The sequence below is a fragment of the Bos indicus genome, chromosome 27 (assembly GCF_029378745.1).
Source record: "Bos indicus isolate NIAB-ARS_2022 breed Sahiwal x Tharparkar chromosome 27, NIAB-ARS_B.indTharparkar_mat_pri_1.0, whole genome shotgun sequence".
NCBI classification, from domain to species: domain Eukaryota; kingdom Metazoa; phylum Chordata; class Mammalia; order Artiodactyla; family Bovidae; genus Bos; species Bos indicus.
In genome coordinates, this window is record NC_091786.1 from 13,755,962 (window position 1) to 13,781,884 (window position 25,923).

The 25,923-nt window shown below is 40.0% G+C and overlaps 1 protein-coding gene across 8 annotated transcripts in view; it reads left to right on the forward strand.

Moving 5' to 3' along the window:
• Positions 1 to 25,923, forward strand: part of TENM3 (teneurin transmembrane protein 3) — a 2,742,616-nt gene that overhangs the window by 2,682,156 nt on the left and 34,537 nt on the right. For 5 of the 8 annotated variants that reach the window (XM_070781691.1, XM_070781692.1, XM_070781693.1 and 2 more), the window contains 5 exons: positions 3,706 to 3,955; positions 4,663 to 4,683; positions 13,863 to 14,095; positions 15,158 to 15,312; positions 16,092 to 16,966. In XM_070781691.1, the coding sequence (XP_070637792.1) occupies positions 3,706 to 3,955; positions 4,663 to 4,683; positions 13,863 to 14,095; positions 15,158 to 15,312; positions 16,092 to 16,966 (1,534 nt within the window). The remainder of the gene's footprint in view (positions 1 to 3,705; positions 3,956 to 4,662; positions 4,684 to 13,862; positions 14,096 to 15,157; positions 15,313 to 16,091; positions 16,967 to 25,923) is intronic. The other 3 variants (XM_070781694.1, XM_070781695.1, XM_070781696.1) reach the window with 3 other exon arrangements.

Below are 25,923 nucleotides of genomic sequence, written 5' to 3' on the forward strand. Positions count from 1 at the left end.
AGCCAAAGAAGGAGATTTCACGGTCTTGTCAAAATTAGCTTTTGTCTTAGCAGAAGTTTTCAGAGGTACAGAATGTTGAGTCAAGCATCCAGTACAACTAAATAAATATTTAACTATGATTGATGGGTACTTTTTCTAATTAATGTTGCTTTGATACTGGTTCTTTTTGTTTTGAAAAAAATGTTCATTGGAGTTGAAGAGGATACATTTTAAACTTCTAAATCCAGGACTTGAACATTCTCTTCTCCAGAAGAGAATTGAATGCGTTAATCAATAGTAAGAAAAAGATTGTCCCACATGTCCTGTCTGATCATTAGCAGTGTCTAAAGCAATGGTGGTTTCCGCCTCTGATGTTACACACGAGGCTTAACCTCAGTCTTTTAAAATGCAAAGCCTTGTGCTAGCCATGCCAGTGGCCACTCTTGATTAAATTCTCTACGGTTATGACTTCCCTGGTGGTCCAGCAATTAAGACTGTGCTGCCAATGCAGAGAATGTGCGTTCAGTCCCTGTCGGGGAACTAAGATCCCACATGCCACATGGCATGGCCAAAAAATTGAAATAAGTAAAGGATACATTTTGATAGTCTCTCCAATTATATTTCACATGGTTTGACGTATTGCTGTGTTCCTCCTGTTGCTGTGAAAGTCGCTCAGTCGTGTCTGATTCTTTGCAGCTCCATGGACTGTAGCCTACCAGGCTCCTGTCGATGGGATTCTCTAGGCAAGACTGCTGGAGTGGGTACCCATTCCCTTCTCCAGGCGACCTTCCCAACCCAGGGATCGAACCCAAGTCTCCTGCATTGCAGGACAGATTCTTCACCACCTGAGCCACCAGGGAAGGTTCCAGAAGTTCTTTATAAACAAACCCAGAGAAAAACCTCCACGTGTTTTCATTATTATGAGATTTTCGGGTAAAGTTCATAACCAGTTAGCCACAAGATTTCACTCAAGAAATTATGAACCAGTAAAAAGACTACAAGCCAAAAACTTCAGGAAAAGCCATATGTATGATATTCAGCACTCAGTGTAATATTCAGGAAGAATAAGAAACTCATAAATGTTCTGTATGTGGATACATTTAATAAAAATACACACACACATTCTTCCAGAGAATAATAGATGGTTAAATTTTATTAAAATAACAGATCAGATGTAAAAATTGACCCCAAATTCCATCCTCCCCCAAAAGTTATAAATGATAAAATATATATTATTTTAAAATGCGAGGTAACCTACTTCACAGAGTGAACTGAATGCGATTTCAAATGTTATCCCAGAGCAGTTTGACAAGTAGTGGCTTTTCAAAGTGACGTGTGTCTAATCGAATAAACAAAGTGATTTGTAATCGTGACAAGGTGGACGAGCAATGGAAATACAGTAAGGAAGACGAGAAGGCAGAAATATAGACAGTGACAGGTGTTTGCGCAGGCACCCTGGAACATGGAAATAAATATTCTAACGTTCATCTTTCTATTCTGTCATAACAGAGGAGAATCATGAAAGACCGATCGTTCTAAGTAATGACTGAATCAGATGCGGGCGAGCCATAGGCTGACTTGTAGGATTTTCTGATGAAAATTACAGAACTGGCTGTTCTAGGAAATTATAGTTCCATCACTGTCGAATAACGCAATCACAGAAAGGTCTTAGGGATCATTAATGTGTTCTTTGAATATTCAAGGCAAAATGCCGTTTGTCTGTTTTTATGATCAAGCCTTATTTAGACGATTTTCCCTAAATTTGAATAAACTTGTTTTTTCAGTCCTGATTTCTTTATGTAAATTCGCCATGATTATTACATCACCCATGTGGCAGAGCATTAGAAAAGTAACGGCAGAATTCACCTAAAAAATGCTGAGCTCTAAGAGGAACACCATTATTCTGCTTTCTTCTTCACTTTAAAATTACCCCCAAGTGGGAAGAAAAAACACTTTCTCAAGCTTCCTGTTGGTACTTTCTTGGGATTGATTCTTTTAACAGTATATCTGTTAAAAAAAAATGTATAAACAGCAGGTGGTTTACAGATAATAACATATTGAGAAGTGTCTTGAACATGTGGAACAATAACAGCTGACCATCCAGTTACATCATAGCAAAATGCAACCGGTGAACTATGTTTAATAATGGTAAATGAGTAAAATCAGAATCTCCACTCACATCTAGTTTCTCACTTTGAAAATATTTATTTAGGATTTTTTTTTCTCAGCTTTTTGTTGAAGACCAAAATGGAGCAGACTGGCATCTTGCCTTAAAATTATTGGTATTTTCACATCTAAAAGCAAAATTCACTTTAAATGATAAACTGCCCTTCCCAATTTTGTAATGTCTGAAATTTTGAATAATTACATGTGCATGCATTTTCATATCAAGTTGAAGTATAAGCAAGAAAAATACTCTTTCATGGTATAGTAATATGTTAAAGGTTTGATATATATTTTCTAGCTTTGTTTTCTGTAAAGTGTATTTAATTTTTTTACAACTCAGTGATAAACTCCTAAGGAAGAAAGTCATATTGTTGGTACATATTTTTATTAGTTGGGTTCATATGGAATGTTTTCAACATCATTTAACAATTAGGCAAACTTGCTGCACCCTAAAGAACATTGCGGGAGACCTGGGTTCGATCCCTGGGTTGGGAAGATCCCCTGGAGAAGAGAAAGGCTACCCACTCCAGTATTCTGGCCTGGAGAATTCCATGGACTGTATAGTCCATGGGGTCGCAAAGAGTCAGACAGGACTGAGCGACTCTCACTTTCAAAGAACATTGTGTAGAGATGGTTGTCAAATTTGGCTGCGTGCACATTAAGATCATCTGGAGAGCTTTTAAAAATCTCAATACCAAGGCTGCACCCCAGATCAATTACATCAGAATCCCTCGGGATGAGATCCCAGCATGAGTAGTTTATACAACTTCCCTGTCAGTTCCAACGTGTAGCCAAGTTTGAGAATCACTGGTGTCGAGAACTCAGTTTCTAATTTTTCTTGTTAGGCCTTTGTTTCTTTCACCTGACATTCTTTAAACCAATAACGGATAGCATTTTTTGCTCTCTCCTATATATCTTATTCGGAGAAGGCAATGGCACCCCAGTACTCTTGCCTGGAAAATCCCATGGATGGAGAAGCCTGGTGGGCTGCAGTCCATGGAGTCGCTAAGAGTTGGACACGGCTGAGTGACTTCACTTTCATTTCTCACTTTCATGTGTTGGAGAAGGAAATGTCAACCCACTCCAGTGTTCTTGCGTGGAGAATCCCAGGGACGTGGGAGCCTAGTGAGCTGCTGTCTATGGGGTCGCACAGAGTCGGACACGACTGAAGCGACTTAGCAGCAGCAGCAGCAGCATATATCTTATTATATAATATTTTACAGTGGGTCATTGAATGGAGCTTTTTCTGAAAGAACTTTAGATAAAAGTTTTCCCAGTCCAAATCGAAAAGGCACCAAACTGTGGCTTCTGTACTGAACCTGGTAACTTTTCAACTTTACTCCTTTTTTTTTTTTTTTTTTTTTAATTTTATTTTATTTTTAAACTTTACATAATTGTATTAGTTTTGCCAAATATCAAAATGAATCCGCCACAGGTATACATGTGTTCCCCATCCTGAACCCTCCTCCCTCCTCCCTCCCCATACCATCCCTCTGGGTCGTCCCAGTGCACTAGCCCCAATCCTTTTATCGTAAGAAAAATGCATTTTATCTCATCCAGGTATCCTGTACAAGGGAAACGGGGAGAATCAGTTTATCTCCCAGCAGCCCCCCGTGGTGAGCAGTATCATGGGCAATGGAAGAAGGCGCAGCATCTCGTGCCCGAGCTGCAACGGTCAAGCCGATGGTAATAAACTCTTGGCCCCAGTGGCTTTGGCGTGTGGGATCGACGGCAGTCTGTACGTGGGGGATTTCAACTATGTTCGGCGCATATTCCCTTCTGGAAACGTAACAAGCGTTTTAGAACTAAGGTATGTCTCTCCTTATTTGGGGGTTTTGATCATAGTGAAACATGCTTTTATTTTGAAATAATGTTGCATATGGTGTACTAATTTATTTACTTAAACATACCTTTCTAGTGTTTAAAATTCTCCTTAGAAAGCAGTGAAATTCTTGGTTCAAATTTGGAAAAGCCCAACACGTGTATATTGTGCCATAAATGTATGAAAGAGTATAAACTAACTTAGGATATAAAAATCTCACCGGTTCCAGTGAATTTTCTATACTCCAATAAGCTAGAACTATGGGTTTTAAATTTCTATAGTTATCTTTAGAAAAACCTTGTGTTATAAGTTGTTACACCTTTATTTCACATTGGTTGAAATTAAAGCATAAAATATTTTCCTACAATATTAGGACATAACAGTAAACAAACTAAGCCTATAACTTTCAACTGGAATATCAAATCTTCAAGTTGGGTTAACTCATTAACCATAATGCCAGTAGTTAAAGTAACAAATTGCTGTTTTTGCTTTGTTCATTAGGCATGTTTATCAAAATCATTCTGTTCTATAAATTGTTTGATAAGCCTTGACCTACAAAATTCATTCCAGTGTTAGTTCTGCTTAAGTTAGCAATTTTCCATAAAATAATTAAAATCTCAGTATTCAGTTCATTATATAGAAACCTTTTCTAACTATGCTTTTTTTCTCCACCTTTTTTATCTGCTTCCACCAAGAAATAAAGATTTTAGACATAGGTAAGCATCTTGCTTAAAGGTTATTGTGTATTTTTGAATGTCCTTCGTATGTGTCAACTTGTCTCTCTGACATTGTTTTCTAAGAACATTTTATCATGAGAGGAAATTCAGCAGCCAAGAACATCTAAGGAATGAAAACCGCACAAATGAACTATTATGATACAGCATATTGCAAAGCCTATATTGTGCAATATAATTTGAAAAATATTTTTGCGTTGGCTAACAGATTAAATTTTGTCACAGAAAACCATCATAATGAGCATCTCTGTGTAACAAAAAAGAAACCTGTAAATTTCAGGTACTGACTGTAAGCCGTATTGAACAGAACAACATTTGAAGCACACTTGGGAGAGTTTGAGGAGCGTTCAGTTTGACCAATAGCCAGGGCAGATCTGCTCTATGGGGCCCAAAGCTTATTCAATTAGGGGGCCTAGGTTAAAGAAGAAGAAACTAAAGATAGTTTACTTTGGTGAATTTTTTAAAACATAAGGTCCCATGAACATGCTGCCAGGGGCCCTTGGACTTGGAAGGAACTCGTACAAGTGGAGGAGCCCTAAAGGTTAAGCTTTACTGACTTCCTGGTAAATTCATTGCTGCTGTAGTTTAAACTGTGTATTTCAGTTCAGTTCAGTCACTCAGTCGTGTCTGACTCTTTGCAACCCCATGAATCACAGCATGCCAGGCCTCCCTGTCCATCACCAACTCCCGGAGTTCACTCAGACTCAACGTCCATCGAGTCAGTGATGCCATCCAGCCATCTCATTCTCTGTCGTCCCCTTCTCCTCCTGCCCCCAATCCCTCCCAGCATCAGGGTCTTTTCCAATGAGTCAACTCTTCACATGAGGTGGCCAAAGTATTGGAGTTTCAGCTTCAGCATCAGTCCTTCCAATGAACACCCAGGACTGATCTCCTTTAGGATGGACGGGTTGGATCTCCTTGCAGTCCAGGAGACTCTCAAGAGTCTTCTCCAACACCACAGTTCAAAAGCATCAATTCTTCGGTGCTCAGCTTTCTTCATAGTCTCACATCCATACATGACCACTGGAAAAACCATAGCCTTGACTAGACTGACCTTTGTTGGCAAAGCAATATCTCTGCTTTTGAATATGCTATCTAGGTTGGTCATAACTTTCCTTCCAAGGAATAAGTGTCTTTTAATTTCATGGCTGCAGTCACCATCTGCAGTGATTTTGGAGCCCCCAAAACTGAAGTCTGACACTGTTTCCCCATCTATTTGCCATGAAGTGATGGGACCAGATGCCATGATCTTCGTTTTCTAAATGTTGAGCTTTAAGCTAACTTTTTCTCTCTTCTGTTTCACTTTCATCAGAGGCTTTTTAGTTCCTCTTCACTTTCTGCCATAAGGGTGGTGTCAACTGCATTTCTGAGGTTATTGATATTTCTCCCGGCAATCTTGATTCCAGCTTGTGCTTCTTCCAGCCCAGCATTTCTCATGATGTACTCTGCATATAAGTATAATAAGCGGGGTGACAATATACAGCCTTGACGAACTCCTTTTCCTATTTGGAACCAGTCTGTTGTCCATGTCCAGTTCTAACTGTTGCTTCCTGACCTGCATATAGGTTTCTCAAGAGGCAGGTCAGGTGGTCTGGTATTCCCATCTCTTTCAGAATTTCCCACAGTTTATTGTGATCCACACAGTCAAAGGCTTTGGCATAGTCAATAAAGTAGAAATAGATATTTTCCTGAAACTCTCTTGCTTTTTTGATGATCCAGCGGATGTTGGTAATTTGATCTCTGGTTCCTCTGCCTTTTCTAAAACCAGCTTGAACATCTGAAAGTTCACGGTTCACATATTGCTGAAGCCTGGCTTGCAGAATTTTGAACATTACTTTACTAGCATGTGAGATGAGTGCAATTGTGCAGTAGTTTGAGCATTCTTTGGCATTGCCTTTCTTTGGGATTAGAATGAAAACTGACCTTTTTGAGTCCTGTGGCCACTGCTGAGTTTTCCAAATTTGCTGGCTTTAAACCCCATTTAAACTGTGTATTTTCCTAAGTTGAGAGAATTAATAGATTTGAGTTTTAAGAAGAAGTGTTTCCACTGACATTATTATGGAGGAAAAGACTTTCTTCAGGGCTCAAAATGAATGTCGTTGAAGCAAATATATAGGCTCCAAAGTTTTCCTGATTCTATTTGCTCTGTACACTTAGCTGAGAAGGTACAGGACAAGCTTGTATAATGTATGGACACTTTTTAACTGAGAAGGTTTCCTCAGGACAGCAAAAAAAAAAAAAAAAGGATGGGGGGGCGGAATATGTTTGAAAGTAAAGCTAGCAAAAAGAAAAAAAGGCAAGGTATATTGGACATGCTCAATCTAGTTTGGCCATTAAAATAAGTAATACAATGATATTGGATAGAAAAGTTAGTGATAGTTAACGTGAAGTCCTTGAGATGAATAAATCCATGTGACTCAATTAAACCTTTGTGCAGAGATTGACAACTAGGAAATAAAAAGCAAAGGTCAGCTAAAAGATGTGTAGCTGTCACATACCCATACGACCCATATCCACAGTCCCAAGACCTTCACCTAAGCTCCCCTGTTGATCTTACGCTAGCAACTAATAGCCCAGCCACATGCAGAAACTAGCACAGAATTTCTCCAGACTTCTAAGCATGAAAAGCTCTGCTGTTAGAAACCACAGCTGAATATCAAAATTGTTCTGGCCTGGTCTTTTTAGTAACTGTGGAGAAGAGAAGACAAGCTGGTGTGTACACCAACTAAATGCAGAAACGCTGGAGGCAATACAGAAAAAATGATCAAAACAGCCACCTTTTTAACAGGCTGGGCTGTTCCAGGCCAGGCACAGTGCCAGATACAGTGTTGCACACCCACACAGCAGCCCTTCAAGGTTACACAGGAACTAAGAGAGGCTCAAGGAGGTTATGCCTCTTCCCCCAAGATACATAACTAAGAAATGGGGAACAGAGATTTGAACCAGTCTGAAAAGCGTGTTCTTTACACTATACCACATCAGTTCAGTTCAGTTCAGTTGCTCAGTCACATCCTACTCTTTGCAACCCCATGGACTGCAGCACGCCAGGCCTCCCTGTCCATCACCAACTCCAGGAGTTTGCTCAAACTCATGTCCATTGAACCAGTGATGCCATCCAACCATCTCATCCTCTGTCGTCCCCTTCTCCTCCCACCTTCAATCTTTCCCAGCAACAGGGTCTTTTCCAATGAGTCAGTTCAACACATCAGGTGGCCAAAGTATTGGAGCATCAGCTTCAACATCAGTCCTTCCAATGAACACCCAGGACTGATCTCCTTTAGGATAGACTGGTTGGATCTCCTTGCAGTCCAAGAGACTCTGAAGAGTCTTCTCCAGTACCACAGTTCAAAAGCATCAATTCTTCGGCGCTCAGCTTTCTTGAGAATCCAACTCTCACATCCATATATGACTACTGGAAAAACCATAGCCTTGACTATACGGACCTTTGTTGGCAAAAGTAATGTCTCTGCTTTTTAATATGCTGTCTAGGTTGGTCATAACTTTCCTTCCAAGGAGTAAGCGTCTTTTAATTTATTTATACTATACCACATAGTCCGTTTTCATCTGTCCAAGCGGCCAGGTTTCTATAGGCTAATTCCCTGGATTTATAAAAAGCTATATTTATTTCACAATCATTTGATAAATTATGTAGAACTGTCATCTCTCTAGAAAAAAGTTTGTGAGATTAGAGCTACATTATTAACAATACTTTGTACAATGAACTCATTCTGTATTAGCACATGATGTTTGGCAGTGGTGCTCATTGTAATCCCTCTCTCATCATCCTTCTCTGTACATTATCCCTGCTAAACATGGACTCTTGCATTTGCTTTATGTGCCATCCATGTAAAACACAATGGTTTAGGTTTTAAATTGATATCCGTCTTTATTAAATCTGTGTTGACTGATCACATACCATGTGCTGGGTTCTTGGACAGATTGTAGTATTGAGACAAAGTCCATGCTCTCAGAACTCACAATCCGGTAGGGAGAACAAGATGTACATGTAACAGACTAAATGACATCATCAATATCACTCTTTGACACCTAATCACATGGCTTGTATTTCGAGAGTAAATATGTGGAGGCTTCTCTGGTGGCTCACATGGTAAAGAATCTGCCTGCAATGTGGGAGACCCAGGTTTGATCCCTGGGTCAGGAAGATCCCCTGGAGAAGGGAATGGCAAACCATTCCAGTGTTCTGGCCTAAATAATTCCATGGACAGAGGAGCCTGGCAGTCCATAGTGTTGCAATGAGTCAGATACAACTGAGCGACTAACACTTTTTCACTGTCTGTGAAGGGAGAGATTACGGGGAAATGGGGGTGTGTTTAAGGAAAGTTTCCTGGAAGGTTGATTTGACGCAGGTCTAAAATGAAATCTGCTGACACAGAACAACCAGGAGAAAGGAGAGCAGTCATGAAGAAAGAATATAGAACAAGTCAAGTTACTTGCTCACAAGAGATGAGTGGGACATGTTCTAAGAGAAACTCAATCCAGTTCAAAATTATGATAACATCAAAATGACCGTGTTGGTAGTAACGAGAGATCAGTAGGAAGGCAGGTTAAGGTCAGAGAGCTCAGGGCCTTGATGGCTCTAAGGAGTTACTCTCCGGTCCTGCAGAGTAGCAGACAGTGGGGAACCGTGGTCTGATGTTGAATAAGATAGCAGCATCTCAGAGTGGCCTTTTAGGAAGATGAATCTGGTGTCAGTGTCCACAATGACATGAAGATCAGTTAGGAAGCTGTTATGTGAAACCATGAGATGCTAGGTACCTGAAATAGTCTGAGGAGTCATGAAGGAATCAGCTGATGAGATAAAGGAAGGCAGAGAATGGACACAGTGTGTAAGTGATGAGAAAGAGAAAGATGTAAGAAAAATAAAAAAATAAGGCTTTTAAGTCCACATCATCAAACAGATGATAATAATCATTGACAAAAATTAGGGATTCATTTGCTTAGTAACTAATTTATCAAAATTGATTTAACAAAACCAAGGTATTTCAGCTCATCAGAGCTTCTTCATTTAGCTTAAAAAATGAAAATTCTTTACAGATGCTTCTTCCTCTTTACCCTCCAATATCATGTTCCTTGTATCAGATGATAGAATCCTACCTGGGCTTCCCTGGTGACCCAGCAGTAAAGAATCCACCTGTCCATGCAGGAGACGCAGGTTCAATCCCTGGGTCAGGAAGACCCCCTAGAGAAGGAAATGGCAACCCACTCTGGTATTCTTGCCTGGAGAATCCCACAGACAGAGGAGCCTGGCGGGCTGCAGTCCCTGGAGTCACAGAGAGTCAGACATGACTGAGCGACTGAACAACAACAACGAAAGGATCCTACCCGGCTTTCTCCTTAGTCCCACTTTCCTGGCTAGCACACAAGTCATGAAAGACTTAGGAAAGGTGGTAGAAAGAAAAAGAAAAATATGTCTAAATATATAAAAATGAACAGGGAAGTCAGTTGTTAATGATGAAGTAAAGAAGAAAAATGAATGTTTCTTCTCCTCTTCCTATGCTTCATAGCATATCAACAGTCTCATTAATTGGACTGATGGGGGAAATAATAAATATATTGAATAATAAAATAAATATAAAAGCATTCCTAATGTTTTAACATTCAGAGTATTCTGTCATACCTAATGTTTTAAGTATATGTCAGGATATTGTATCAAATCAAATTGGCTAGCTATACTTTAATTAATTGATATAAATACTACCCAACATATTAAATTTTTACATAAATGAGAGCTTCCAAAATGCTTAGAAAGTAAGTTTTTTTTATATATGTTCAACATTTCCCCCTATGATGTTCCTAGTATGTTTGCTAACAAACCCCTTTTGTAGGTAGTAAATGTTAGCTCATTCCTGATCCAATTCTTTAAAATTCCAAAACAAAGTAAACTAAATTCATTAACTAATACCAGCCAAGGGGCATTTCAGCATGTAATTCTAAAAATAAACTTTGTGAATTTTATATTACCAATTAAAAGATCAAAGAAATGTCAATCACAGGTCTGTGAAATTGAACAGATTAAAATTTAGATAGAAGACTCTAAAAATTTGATTCAGCGCTTGTCATTGACTTCATAGTTAAAAATTAAGCAAGCACAAAAATATCACATCCCAAACCCAAAACCTTGCTTGCAATAATATAAACAATCTTTTGTTTGCCAGAAAATCATAGTTTTATGCATTAGTATAATTTATACACCTTCAGAAAAACTCTGTATTCCAAGGGCTGTGGTACAGTTTCCAACTGAAAAGTTTTATAAGTGTTAATAATATCTATTCTATAGCTTGGGCTTCCCTGGTGGCTCAAATGGTAAAGAATCTGCCTGCAATGCAGGAGACCCAGGTTCGATCCTTGGGTCGGGAAGATCTCCTGGAGAAGGGAATGGCTATCCACACTAGTATTGTTGGCTGGAGAATCCCATGGACAGAGCAACCTGGCAGGCCCATGGAGGTTGCAAAAGAGTTGGACACGACTGAGAGACTAACATTCTACACGCAGCTTGTCCTTTGCAAATATTTCTCTAGTCTAAGAAGACTGAATTATGATAAAATAAATGAGGAAACCTAGTCTGCATTTACCACTGGATCTGTCTAAATCTATAATCTAATTGAGTAAGACTTAGAGAAGACAGCTTGGATCTAGACAATTCAGGGTGAGTTAAGAGTTCAGGCACAGTATAGTATAGCATAGGTTCTTAACTTGATCTCAGCTTCTTTGGTTTTGATGCTATTAGTTGAAGTCTCAATGTTATCATAAACCTTTCTGAAATAAAAATCAGTTGGTCACCCAAGAAGGCTATTGTATATAATTCTGCTGAACAGAGATTCCCCCAAACTGTGCACTTGGTAAATATCCTGCACCCTCGTTACCAGCATCTGACAGTTGTCAGTCATCATAGCCTCACATTTTCACAGGAGATACATCACTGATATAAAAGCTCATCACCCATTTGTACCACCACCCCAGCCTCTCCAATGCTTTGGCTTTGCAGGAAGTTGGAAGAGCAAGAACCAACACCCCCTTCAGAAAACTCTTTGCTTAAATCAGGTGTCCTTGAATCCGAAACACATCACACAGGCTACTCAGAGCTTCTTGCCACAAGTCTATCAACTGAAAATTTCCACACTCACTTTTTTGTTCTTTGAGCGTTTCAATACAGATCCCCCCTTTTTTTTTTTTTTTTCCCATTTAAGGGAAACTGGGCCCCAAGAAGCAGTTCTAATTTGCCATGGCAGGCTGCACTGTAGGGAAAGGAGCTCGCTCTCATTTCCTGCTGTTCTGCGGGGAATATTTCCAGAGGCGAATGCTCCTCTCCAGGGCTGCATACGCCTCCACATTTGTTCTTCTGGACAATAGACTTCCGTGCAAAATTAGAGCCTTCACTTGATGGACATTTTTAAAGCCATTGGCAGATAGTGCTTGATTTAGAAATCTCTGTGTCTTCAAGGAAGGAGATGCTTCAGGACAGAAAATATAAAGCATCACTTTGGACCTTGTCTTTTTACCATTCCACTGGAATAAAAGTGATGTCAATAGATGCAAAGCTTATGACCTGAATGTCTATTATTTTTGGACCAAGAAAACTCATGCCCTATAGCTAAAGAGTATACCGCCGCTATTCAAGCAGGCGTCTCAGAAATCTGTTGTTTTCTTCTCAAAATGAGGGGCACCATGAAAAAGTATGCATTCTTCATTTACCTGTAGCATCATTCAACTAGAAACCATTCAGACTGGATATTTTAAGAAGGATCTGCATTGTTTTGGTAGTTTTGACATTACAGAATAATAGTAGGACTAAAGAAACAAATTGAACCTTTATTCAAGTTTAGAGAATTCTGTTTTCCTGATTTACATTTTCAGAAGGCAAGTTACAGTTTAGTTAACAATAATTATTACACTTCTACACAGGCTTGAGTCACAAGGCCAAAGACAGTGCAGTGTAAGAGGAGACAGGACCCAAGTCAGTATTAAGAATAGCTAATGCTCATGAGTATGTATTGTGTGGTCAGCGCTGCTGTCAGGATTTTACTTGCACTAGTTCATGTAACCCTCTCAACAGCCTATGAAATCTGCATTATTTTCACGTTTACAGATAAGGAAGCTGAGGCAAAGTTAGCTGGCTTGCTCAAGGTCACACAGTTTAGTGATGAAGCTGATGTTCAAACACGGGCAACGTGGTCCAGAGGTTATGCTCATATATATATTACAGCTGGCAGGAAGATAAAATGTGTGTGTACATGTTTACAACCAACTGTATCATAATTAGTGTATAATCAGAGAGAGAGGAAAAACTAGAGAATCTTTCCAATGTCATGCCTTCCAAAATAGACCCAGCTTGACTGAGTTACGACTGTGTCACAGCTGTATATATATATCTGGAAGAGCGACTCTGCCAATACCAGACTGACTATTGGAGGGAATAAAAAACCTCTGCAAAATTTTTCTGAATATTATAATGATATGTAACTTTTTACCTCAGTACAAAGTAATAAACTACCACATTAAGGAACACAGTATGTCTTAGTGCATTTAAGATTTCAGGCATCAGGACTTCTCTGGAGGTGGTAAAGACTCTGAGCTCCCAAAGCAGTGGGCAATGGTTCAATCCCTGGTTGAGGAACTAGGATCCCACATGCTGCAAAAAAAATTTTTTTTTTTTTTTCCGTTTTTGAAGCCAGGTGTTTTTGGTTTGATTGCAAGAGAAAACCGGAGATTTCCTTACAATGAGATGCAAGTAGAATCACTAGAATGTTACACTTGACTGGAGAGTTTGTTAGAGACCCCCTTCCCCTGGAATAATCCTTAAGCCTGTCACTCAAGGGCTGTGTGTTAATGGCTTTGCATTGAACCAAAAATATTTCAAGAGCTTGCTTCTTCGTTTAGGTTGGAAGCATATTGCCTTCTAAAGGTAATTACTTTTAAGATGGCTGTTTAATAAATTGTTACATCCTCAACAAGAGATAAGGAAAAGAGTCATTGGCACCAGTTCTTTTAAATCATTGTTTACAGTGCTGTTCATTTTCTAGTCATTGATGAGGAGTCGCAGTTTGTAATTAGTTTCTCATCATCTGTTTTATTTTGCTTTTAATTTCTGTGTTTTAGGAGTAACTTTTTTTGTGATGTTTCTGTATGATCTTTTCTTACAGCAGCAACCCAGCTCACAGGTACTACCTTGCAACTGATCCAGTCACGGGAGATTTGTATGTTTCTGACACTAACACCCGCAGGATTTATCGCCCGAAGTCACTTACGGGTGCAAAAGACTTGACTAAGAATGCCGAAGTGGTGGCAGGAACAGGGGAGCAGTGCCTTCCTTTCGATGAAGCCAGATGTGGGGATGGCGGAAAGGCTGTGGAAGCAACACTCATGAGTCCCAAAGGTACCGACCGGCATTTACCAATTGGAGGATTTCTTTTCATTAAAAAATTAAAAGGTGGAAAATCCAGTTAGTGCCTGATTGTGTTTAATGCTGAGTTAACATTTTCCTCTCAACTGTGTTCTGGAAAGCCGTTTCACATCTAGCGTTTTGAAAAGCCATTTAGTGTGAAACGGCTAAAATCCTAACGTTGATTTTACAGTAAAATCAACTATAGGTTGATTTTACGTGCTTGGCATTTTTTATTATCATACCATTTTTTTTCAACTTTTCAAGGAATCAAGCAAATCCTCAGTATCATTCAGGTCACATCCTTTTCAGCTTCAGGGAAGTGTCCGCATTCTTTCATTGTCCTGGAATTTCTTTGTCGTGAGTGAGTCCCAGGCCTCCCTAAGAACCATCACTCAGTGACCCTATTAGCCCTCACCCAGTTTGGAGCTACTAAACTTTTGTTTCTATGCCATGGGAAAAAAATGCTTGCTGTAATGAATTTCTGGAGGTAACAGGGGCTAAAAATTCTATGTGATGGAGGCCTCTAGCTTTTAAACCAGTCGGAACTGACTCCTTCTTCATGTATTATGCCGTTCATTACAGTGTTTTTCGATTTGAGCCTTTTTTTTTTTTTTTTTTTTTCATTATAGCAAGAGACTGTTATGTGAACACGGACTGGAAAAAAGTATTTGTTGTGCTGAATTATTCATCCTAGCAGATTTCATTGTAACAAGGTCAACAAAACACTAACCTTGGCTTAGATCTATTTTTGTTAGAATAGAGTTACTCTAAGTTCAGCATAACAGAATTTGACCTGTTTCTATAATTTATAGACAGCAACACTGTGCGGTGTTTATATTTTAAACACATGTACTACCCATATGATCCACATGCTAAGTACAGATTCTTACAAATTTGGGTTCTTTATTACATTTTACATTGATTTGTAACTGCAATCTTACCTTCTGTCTACTGCCCATGTTATTGATGTTAAATGTTGAGTTTAACGATGGCTGTGAGCATTTAATTAAATCATTTTTGAAAGATTACTAACAGGGACTCTCTTGGATACAGGAATGGCAATTGATAAAAATGGATTAATCTACTTTGTTGATGGAACAATGATCCGAAAAGTTGATCAGAATGGAATCATATCAACTCTCCTGGGCTCTAATGATCTGACCTCAGCCAGACCTTTAACCTGTGACACTAGCATGCACATCAGCCAGGTAGTGAAAACATTGCCCCAAAGTGTCTGTTTCTCTTCTGTGTGACTTGATTTACAGTGTCCGTAAACTATGATAACACCATCTTAAACCACGTGTGTCATGGCAGCCTCCTTGTGATAAAGTTCTTCCATTGATATGTGTCTCCAGAGCTAATACAAAGTTATTTTCTTCTCCAGTTCTGCATTTGAAGAATTCAATGAAATACAGGACAATTATCACTAAGAAATGCTAATCATTTGTAATAAAATACCATTAAAGCAGCAGCCTGCAGATATTCCAAGAAGAACAAAACTGCTTAAATCTCTAAGCTTGTGATTGCGTGAGGTCCTTAAGTAGTAGAGAGAACCCCCCTAAGATTAGTCCTCAGGGACTTCTGTTTAGAATTAGAAACTTCACTATTGGCCTGATTGAAAACACAAGAGAACTCTAATGTATTCATAACCTAGAAAGCCCCAGCATTTGGTGATTGTTGCCACTGAAAGGAATTGTGTTCATATCTCACTGATATCTATTAACTCACTACTTAGAGGTTCATTTGCTACTTAGCTATAATCTGCAAAATCTTTCAGTGAGCTGCATTTTTAAATAAAATTTATTTCTTCCATTTGTCTCCACTCCAAACATTTACATTTATTTCATTGTATATGTTTTAAAAACAATTTTAAAACGGTTTATCAAATTAACGGTCATTTCCCTAAATAGTCTAATTTACTCTCTGGCAAATGACCCGCAGCTCAGCAACTGACTAACCAGACCATTTCTGTTTTTTTTAAACTCAGGTACGCCTGGAATGGCCCACTGACCTAGCCATTAACCCAATGGACAACTCCATTTACGTGCTGGATAATAATGTCGTTTTACAGATCACTGAGAACAGGCAGGTGCGCATCGCCGCTGGGCGGCCCATGCATTGCCAGGTGCCGGGGGTGGAGTATTCCACGGGCAAGCATGCAGTGCAGACGACCCTGGAATCTGCCACTGCCATCGCTGTGTCCTACAGCGGGGTCCTGTACATCACCGAAACCGACGAAAAGAAAATCAACCGGATTCGGCAAGTCACCACCGATGGGGAGATCTCCCTGGTCGCCGGGATACCGTCAGAGTGTGACTGCAAAAACGATGCCAACTGTGACTGCTACCAGAGCGGAGACGGCTACGCCAAAGATGCCAAACTGAGCGCTCCATCCTCCCTTGCCGCCTCCCCGGACGGCACCCTGTACATCGCAGACCTGGGGAACATTCGGATCCGGGCGGTGTCAAAGAACAAGCCTTTACTTAACTCTATGAACTTCTACGAAGTTGCCTCTCCAACTGATCAAGAACTCTACATCTTTGACATCAATGGCACCCACCAGTATACCGTCAGCTTAGTCACTGGTGATTACCTGTACAACTTTAGCTACAGCAACGACAATGATATCACTGCTGTGACCGACAGTAACGGCAACACCCTTAGGATTAGACGGGACCCGAATCGCATGCCAGTCCGAGTGGTGTCCCCAGATAACCAAGTGATATGGTTGACCATAGGGACAAACGGATGTTTGAAAAGCATGACCGCTCAAGGACTAGAACTAGTTTTGTTTACTTACCATGGCAACAGTGGCCTTTTGGCCACTAAAAGCGATGAAACCGGATGGACAACATTTTTTGAGTAAGTATATCAAAATTCTACTCTGATTATAAAATATTGTGATATAATAATGTAATATAAGATAATAACAGTATGATCCTTTTTCTGCCTCTTTTTTTGTTTTTTATTGAAGTATAGTTGGTTTACAATGTGTGTTTCAGAGCAAAGTGATTCAGTTGTATATATATATTATACACACATATATTCCTTTACAGATTCTTTTCCATTATAGGTTACTCCAAGATACTGAATATAGTTCCATGTGCTATACAGTAGGTCCCTGTTTATCTGTTTTATAAATAGTAGTATGTATAATAATAGTATAATCTTAAGGGCAAGTGAGATCCAGGTTTTGGGAGAACCTGAAACTTCTATAAGTTGGGGATCACTTTTTCTGGAGAAAGAAGACAAAATTAGGGTCAGGGCCTTGGAAGGGACCCAGGCAAGTGGGGAGCCCTGAAGCTTAAGTTTCATGACCATCAAGGTCAGTCTAACTCTGCTTAAAGATTAATATTTTGCTTCATATAGACTTAATATTATATTAACAGCAAACGTTCATGGAAACATACTGCAGTCTTGGTTTTAGGCATAAACTTTTGGGGTTTATATTTACCCATGTGCTAAAGCTGGCTATGTTAGCTGTCACTGAAGGAGAACTTTTTTTTTTTTTTTCAACTTTTAACTTTTCATTTTGTGTTGAGTAAGGGCTTCCTTGATAGCTCAGTTGCAATGCAGGAGATTCCCAGTTCAATTCCTGGGCCGGGAAGATCTGCTAGAGCAGGGATAGGCTCCCTACTTTGGTATTCTTGGGCTTCCCTTGTGGCTCAGCTAGTGAAGAATCTGCCTGCAATGCAGGAGACCTGGGTTCGATCCCTGGGTTGGAAAGATCCCCTGGAGAAGGGAAAGGCTACCCACTCCAGTATTCTGGCCTGGAGAATTTCATTGACTGTAGTCCATGCAGTCACAAGGAGTCTGACACAACTGAGCAACTTTCACTCCCTCATAGCCATTAACAATGTTGTGGGAGTTTCAAGTGAACAGCAAAGGGACTCAGCCATACATATACATGTATCCATGCATTCATGCTAAGTCGCTTCAGTTGTGTCTGACTCCGTGACCCTGTAGATTGTAGCCCGCCAGGCTCATCCATTCTCCCCCAAACTGCCCTCCCATCCAAGCTGGCACATAACATTGAGCAGAGTTCCATGTGCTTATACAGTAGGTCGTTGTTAGTTATCCATTTTGAATGTAGCAGTGTGTACATGACCTTCCCAAACTCCCTTGAAGGGAAACATTAAAAACATTTACAATGAACTTGGCTGATTCCTTCAGTACCACATAAAGAAAGGCTTAACTTTTTTTTAAATTTTTTATTTTGTATTGAGGTATAGCCAATTAACATTGTTGTGATAGCATCTGGTGAACAGCAGAGGGATTCAGCTATACATATACATGTATCCATTCTCCCCCAAACACCCCTTCCATTCGGACTGAGACAGGCTGAACTTCTTATAATTGGTTATTGGAGAATCTGAACTCCACTTAAAAGAACCTTACCACTAAATGCAAATCAGAAATAGCTGGTCATTCTGGAAGCATATGAAAAAGTAAAAGGAGCATCCAGCCAGGCTATTCTACTAAATTTGTGGAAGAAAGGCCCAGCCAGTGTGCTCTAAGAACAGTCACATTTCATGGACTGTGTAAAATCACTTTCCATTACTTTCTCATTCCACTGACATTGCACAAAGCATAAGGCGAAATTAGACGTGCAGAGATGGCATGTTGACAAATGCAAAATAGTCCTGGAAATGAATATCGAGATCCTTAGTATGACTTCTACAATGAAATGCTGGAGAAAATGTACTTTCTGTAGGAACACACCTCTAAAATTATAATAAAAGTCAGTAGAAAAAAATGACCCAATATACAAATATTTTCTATGCAACTTTTCTGGAATAGAACCTGTACATTAGGCTTAGTTCTCCTGTAGCTTGGATCGCTTTTCTTTTTTGACAGATTCCCTTTTAATAAAATGAATGTTCCCCAGCAGCCTGATTTTGTCAGAGGAACAAACCTTTTCAATTGAATTACATTAAAATTCTGTTCTTAACATTCCTTTTGCTCATTTTGGGATCGCAATAGGAAAGGAATAAATTGGAAGTTAATGGCAAGCACTTCCTTTGCACCGTTTTCAAAGTGATAGCGGGCTGTATTGCCAAAGAGACGACGAAGAGTACAGTAAAAGTGCCCCCATCTGATGAGACTGGGCGCGAGAGCTGCTCTGATGATAAGATCTTCAGGGAATGATGGTGGCATTGGTAGGGTTTCGGTTTAGTTAAAAGCAGGGGGGGAAATAGAGAAATAAGTTTTTAGTACAGTCTAAGACTCAACCTCTGCTCTGTGGGCCATTTTTGAATGTGTTCTTATTTGTTCCTGGGAAATGACAATGCACAGAAGTTCGTCACGTGGGTTACTACTGATTGAACTTCTGTAACACATGTACGGGCTCACTAATGACCTAGGATGAGAAATGGGTATACTCCATTTGTGGAGTTGATGTGGGATAGGATAAACAGATGTGGAGGGACTTCCTTGGTAGTCCGATGGTTCAGACTGCAGACTTCCAATGTTGGGGGTGTGTAGGTTCGATCACCGGTGAGGAAACCAGCATCCCACGTGCTGAGTGGCATGGCCAAAAAATAAATCAAAAGCAGTGTTTCTATTAATTTTCCTCTAGATGTTTACAGCAAAGACATGATTAAACCATTTTCAAGAAATATTTATGCACTCTGCGAAACAGTGGATTACCATACAAGACAGGAGAAAAAACAGAGCTCTTAACCTAAATAATTCAGAACCATTATATCAGAATGACAAAGGACTTTTTCTTATAATATATATAATTATAATAATATCATCATAGCATAATGATATACTCTTATAATTTAGCTGTGAATGAGGAAGGGCCCACCCTTTGAAGTGTGAGAAACTGTAAAACACGTTTCTCCGATATTTTGGAGGATTCCTTGGTGTTGGTCATTATTAGTGAGCTGGCAGATCCCAGAATCCTAGTTCGTGTCTGTAATACTTCCCCTCGTATTCTGATAGTACCACAAGTCTAATTTAGACCTTATAAGGGTTGTGGTTGTTCAGTAGCTAAGTCATGTCTGACTCTTTACAACCCCATGCACACACCAGGCTTTTCTGTCCTTCACTATCTCCCGGAGCTTGTTTAAATTCCTGTCCATTGGGTCAGTGATGCCATCCAACTATTTCATCCTCTGTTGCCCTCTTCTTCTCCTTCCCCCAGTCTTTCCCAGCATCAGGGTCTTTTCCAGTGAGTCAGCTCTTCACATCAGATGGCTAAAATCTTGGAGCTTCAGCTTCAGCATCAGTCCTCCCGATCAGTATTCAGGGTTGATTTCTTTTAGGACTGACTGGTTTTATCTCCTTGCAGTCGAAGGGACTCTCAAGAATCTTCACAGTTCAAGAGCATCTGTTCTTTGGTTCTCAGCCTTCTTTATGGTCCAACTCTCACATCCATATATAACTACTGGAAAAAATATGGCTTTGACTATATAGACTTTTGTCAGCAAAGTGATGTCTGTGCTTTTTAATACACTTGGTTTGTCATAGTTTTTCTTCCAAGGAGCAAGCGTCTTTTAATTTCCTGGCTGCAGTCACTGTCCACAGTGATTTTGGAGTCCAAGAAAATAAAAAAACAAATGTCATTGTTTCCATTTTTTCTCCATCTATTTACCATGAAGTGGTGGGACCAGATGGCATGATCTTGGTTTTTGAAAGTTGAGTTTTAAGCCAGCTTTTCCACTCTCATCTTTCACCTTCATCAAGAGGCTCTTTAGTTCCTCTTCACTTTCTGCCACAAGGGTGGTATCATCTCCATATCTGAGGTTATTGATATTTCTCCCGGCAGCCTTGATTCCAGCTTGAGCTTCATCCAGCCAGGCATTTCACATGGTGCACTCTGCATAGAATTTAAATAAGCAGGGTGACAATATACAACCTTGACGTATTCCTTTCCCAATTTGGAAACAGTTAATTGTTCCATGTCCAGTTCTAACTGTTGTTAAAGATGTGGTTGGTGAACATTTATTTATAGAGAAGAGCCTGATAAAACCTATAGCTGGCTCCATGGGAAGTGCATGCATGCGTCCTAAGTTGCTTCAGTGGTGTCCAGCTCTTTGCAACCCCATGGACTCCTCTGTCGATGGGATTTTCCAGGCAAAAATACTGGAGTAGTTTGCTATGCCCTCTTCCAGGGAATCTTTATTGACCCAGGGATGGAACCTGCATCTCTTAAGTCGCCTGCATTGGCAGGCAGGTTCTTTACCACCAGTGCTACTGGGAAGCCCTCCCTTGGAAGACTATCGTGTAAATATTTGCTTTCTGAAATAGTTCAGACCTTTCCATACCAATAGTTAATGCTGAAAATATTAACACTTCTCGCTTTTGTTGTTGATTTTTTAAGAATGTATTTACCTATTATTACATATTTACTATCTTTTGTTTTATAAAATAAGGACTTTCTCAGTTGACCTCATTATTAAATAATCAACAAAAAATTAAGACTCCATATTGATAGCACTTTCTTCTGAAATGTTGGGGGTGAAGAGTTGAAAACAGAAAACGTTTCCCATCCAAATACTGTTAAGTATATTGCTGCCCCTGATAGCAGGAAGAATGGCTCCAGGAAAACAAAACCCAATTCTAAACTTGAAATTCTTCACCAGTATAATAGAGTGACTTTTTAGGGTTCACAGAGAATTTCCAAAGCAAAAGAACTTTCATTTCAGAAACTGGAGGCACCGTCTTCTTCTGGGCAGCAGTTTCTCTCCATGTTATTTGTTCTTTTTGTATCCCTACTGTGACTCCTGAAGAAGTGGCCAGCATTCTTAGACACACCACAGATGGTCTGGTAGGAAGACAACAGCAGGTGTCAGGTCGTTGATAATCCAGCTCTGAGATCCCTGAATTAGACTAATATGTGTCATGAACAGAAGACTTCTTCATTGCTGATGAATAAACCCTCTTTCCTCAAACCACCTCTTCTGTTGACTTGCTGTCCATCTAGCTTTGGTGTCCCCTTGTGTGATGACCCTGTGATAAGCCTGGTTACCCCCTTCACTTAGTAATTGGGATTCTTCTATGCTATTCTTCATACGATTTTAAAACAATTATCCCACGTTATATTTCCTTAGCTGGAGTAATTCCAGGGAGACCCAAAAGATCTTACCTACTGGAAATGTATTATTTAAAAAGTTCATAGCCAGAGCTAGACCTCACTTCTTACACTCGAATGCACACAAAAACAGACCCAGTGTATTGAGTTGGGCAATAGAATAAATTATTTAATAGCTAATGGCATTTCACAGCTCTCAGCTTGCTTACCCCATAAAATACAAAGCGGGTGGGTGTATCTGGAGGCACTCTGTCAGGTTAAAGAAGACAATGTGGGGAAGAAAACTCTGAGTTCTGGCTGATATGTACATGCACACTGCAGAGTTGGTGGCAGTTTTCTGTCTTGGGACTTTGAATATTTGGAGCTTTATATATGAGGGGTTGACTCTGTGGTCTGTCATGAGTTCTATTCAGATTCAAGGAGCGAATAAATGAGTTTCCACTCTTACACGTTTATGTAGGTATATATGGGTCTCTGACCTCTCATTCAGGTGCTTTATTGTTCTCCTTTCAAGCTTAGCAATTCCAGAATGAGCTTCTCAGTTCATTTCTTTATAATGAACGTAACTCTGTGCCCGTGCAGATGCACAGCTGCCACTGACATCAGTTCTGATTATCCCAGAGAAGATGGAAAAGGGGATCTCAGAGGAGAGAGAGGCAGTGTAAATAATACCTGGACTTCATGTTCAAAATAGTGTGCAGACAGCGCAGATAACCTAGGAAAACTTGCTGGTGATTATTCCAGATCAGAAAAGATGAATCCAGTCTCATTGACAGTGTTGTTGTTCAGTTGCTCAGTCGTGTCTGACTCTTTGCGACCCCATGGACTGCAGCATTCCAGGCTTCCCTGTCCTTCATCATCTCCCAGAGCTTGCTCAAACTCATCTCCGTTGAGTCAGTGATGCCATCCAACCATCTCATCCTCTTCTGTCCCCTTCTCCTCCTGCCTTCAGTCTTTCCCAGCATCAGGGTCTCTTCCAGTCAGTCGGCTCTTCACATCAGGTGGCCAAAGTATTGGAGCTTCAGCTTCAGCATCGGTCCTTCCAGTGAATATTCAGGACTGATTTCCTTTAGGATTGACTGGTTTGATCTCCTTGAAGTCCAAGGGATTCTCAAGAGTCTTCTCCAACACCATAATTCAAAAGCATCAATTCTTTGATGCTCAGCCTTCTTTATGGTCCAACTCTCGCCTCCATACATAACTATGGGAAAAACTACAGCTTTGACTAGATGGACCTTTGTCAGCAAAGTAATGTCTCTGCTTTTAAATAGGGTGTCTAGGTTGGTCATAGCTTTTCTTCCAAGGAGCAAGCGTCTTAATTTCATGGCTGTAGTCACTGTCCACAGGGATTTTGGAGCCCAAGAAAATAAAGTCTGTAAACTGTTTCCATTGTTTCCCCATCTATTTGCCATGAAGCGATGGGACCAGATGCCATGATCTGGATTTTTGAATGTTGAGTTTTAAGCCAGTTCTTTGACTCTCCTCTTTCACTTTCATCGAGAGGCTCTTTAGTTCTTTGCTTTCTGCCATAAGGGAGGTGTCCTCTGCGTATCTGAGGTTATTGATATTTCTCCAGTATTGACTGTGAATTACATCTAAATAGCCAGACATCTGCGTCAGTCTGTACAAACAGAGAGAATAACCTTTCCCTTGGTAGGCATCTGACATCCAACCCTAAAAACTCAAACACTGAAACCACATTTCATTGCTCTTTCTGCCCAAAACTGCATTAACAACAAAGCTGCCCACTTTACAAACACATCTCTAAAAATGGTACCCAATTCCTTTTCTTTATTTTCCTTTTTCTTACTTTCCTCATGGAAAAAAGCATTTACTGCATTAAGTGTGATTTTAAGAGATTTAATCAGCAGATTACTTAAATTCATGGGGAAATGTTATGGTTGATTTCCATTTTTTTGCTATTTTAATTGTTTAATAATTTTACATTAAATTTTTAACCAGTATGGTTAGTCCCAGTGACATCACTAAAAAAAAGAAAAAGAAAATGTGTAGACAATTGAATAATTGTACATTTTTGTACATTTCAAACATTAACCCTTTAAATCTTCATACATTTCAAACATTAACCCAAATGCTACTATTGCTAAGGCAGTACTTTTTACTAATACTTGATTTAGTATTAGTCTTCTGCAGTCTAGTTTTAAGAAATCATTCATTCTGTCCAGGTTTCAAAGCAGAAAGGGAAATGGAGAAATTGTGTGTTATTCAGGTTGAGAAAATCCCAGAAAAATTAAAAAACAGATTAATCTGTCAGATTATTTTCAGCCTATCTCACAATATATATAATAATAGAAAATGTTGCATATTTTCTCACTATAATTTGCAGTGTGTCAATAGTGGCAAGCCTACATTAACTCTTTTGGTGTGTTTTATCTAGGCAATTAATGTTCAGTTGCTCCATAATGGTTCAGGTAAATGCAGCTTCTCAAAGTGTCGAATTCCTTCCTTAAACTAATTACATAGCTGTCTAAACCGGATGATCCGAGAGCATCCTATCTGGGTGTGTCAGCAACTTCCCTTATAGGGTGATCTTCAGGTGATTTACTCTGAGACCAAGTTACATACTCCAGTCATTTTAAAGGGTTGTTTGATAACAGGGCAAGAAATCTACACAGTGACAACCAGTGAAAGGAAAGTTTATTATTTTATAATCCCAGAACTGAAGATGGACAGTTGGTGTTTTCCAGAGACTGTCTGGCGTCTCGTCTCTGACTCATCCAGAGGATATCAAAATAAAAGCAACTTCGGCCTCCCTCCCTCCCAGCTACCCTCCCTTCTCAGCCTCCCAGAGGAGGCCCCTTGCCTGGGTTCCAGGATCCTGGTTTCAGAATGTCTTGAGGCCTAAAAGCAAGCTAATATGGTCACTGTTCTCTTCTGTCCTCTGCCCCAGGGTTGGGGGAGACCTAGGAAGGAGATAAGATGACTGGGGATATCATCATCTCTGACTCCTCTTAGCATCCCTCTCTTAAAAACACACATACTTCCAAACAGATTTCCTAGACCTCAGTTCATCCCAAAATTCAGCCAGTCTAGTGGTTCTTAAAGTTGTTGTTGTTCTTGTTCAGTCGCTCAGTTGTGCCTGACTCTTTGCAACCCCGTGGACTGCAGCTCGCCAGGCTTCCCTGTCCTTCACTCTCTCCCAGAGTTTGCTCAAACTCATGTCCATGGAGCCGATCATGCCATCGACTTAAAGTGAGACCTTCAGAGGTACGAAGCAAGGTGGGGTGTTCCAGGCCAGAGTCAAACATTTACTCGGGAGGCAGAGCATGGCAGGCTTTAGAAAGAACATGCAGCTCAGAATAACGGGAGCGTAGAGTATGTGTGGAAGCAGGAAGATGAGTAGAGGGAGATCATAGTTCTCATGCGGCAGGGCTTATACTAACCACCTGGCGATTGCAGTTAGACAGGGCTCCCATAAAGGAGTTTTCCCCAGGGAAGCACAGTGTTCCATCTGGCAACAACATAAGGATGAACTGAATGTAGAAAAGTAGGAAGCGGAGAAAAGCGGGAGAGGGGAGTTAGGAGACAGTAAATCTAGTTGAGTAGTGAAGGTCTGACCCACAGTTGGGCATGGAAATTTCAGAGAAAGAGGTAGGCTAGTCATCAGGAAATGAAATACAGATTGAGGACTTAATGCACGAGGGGAGGGAAAAGAAAATCCACTAACCTAGTGACCAAGTGGGTAGGAAATACAGGGAAGATGCAGGATGGTAGAGAGAGATGAGCTCTGATTTGGAAATTATGATTTGAGGGACCA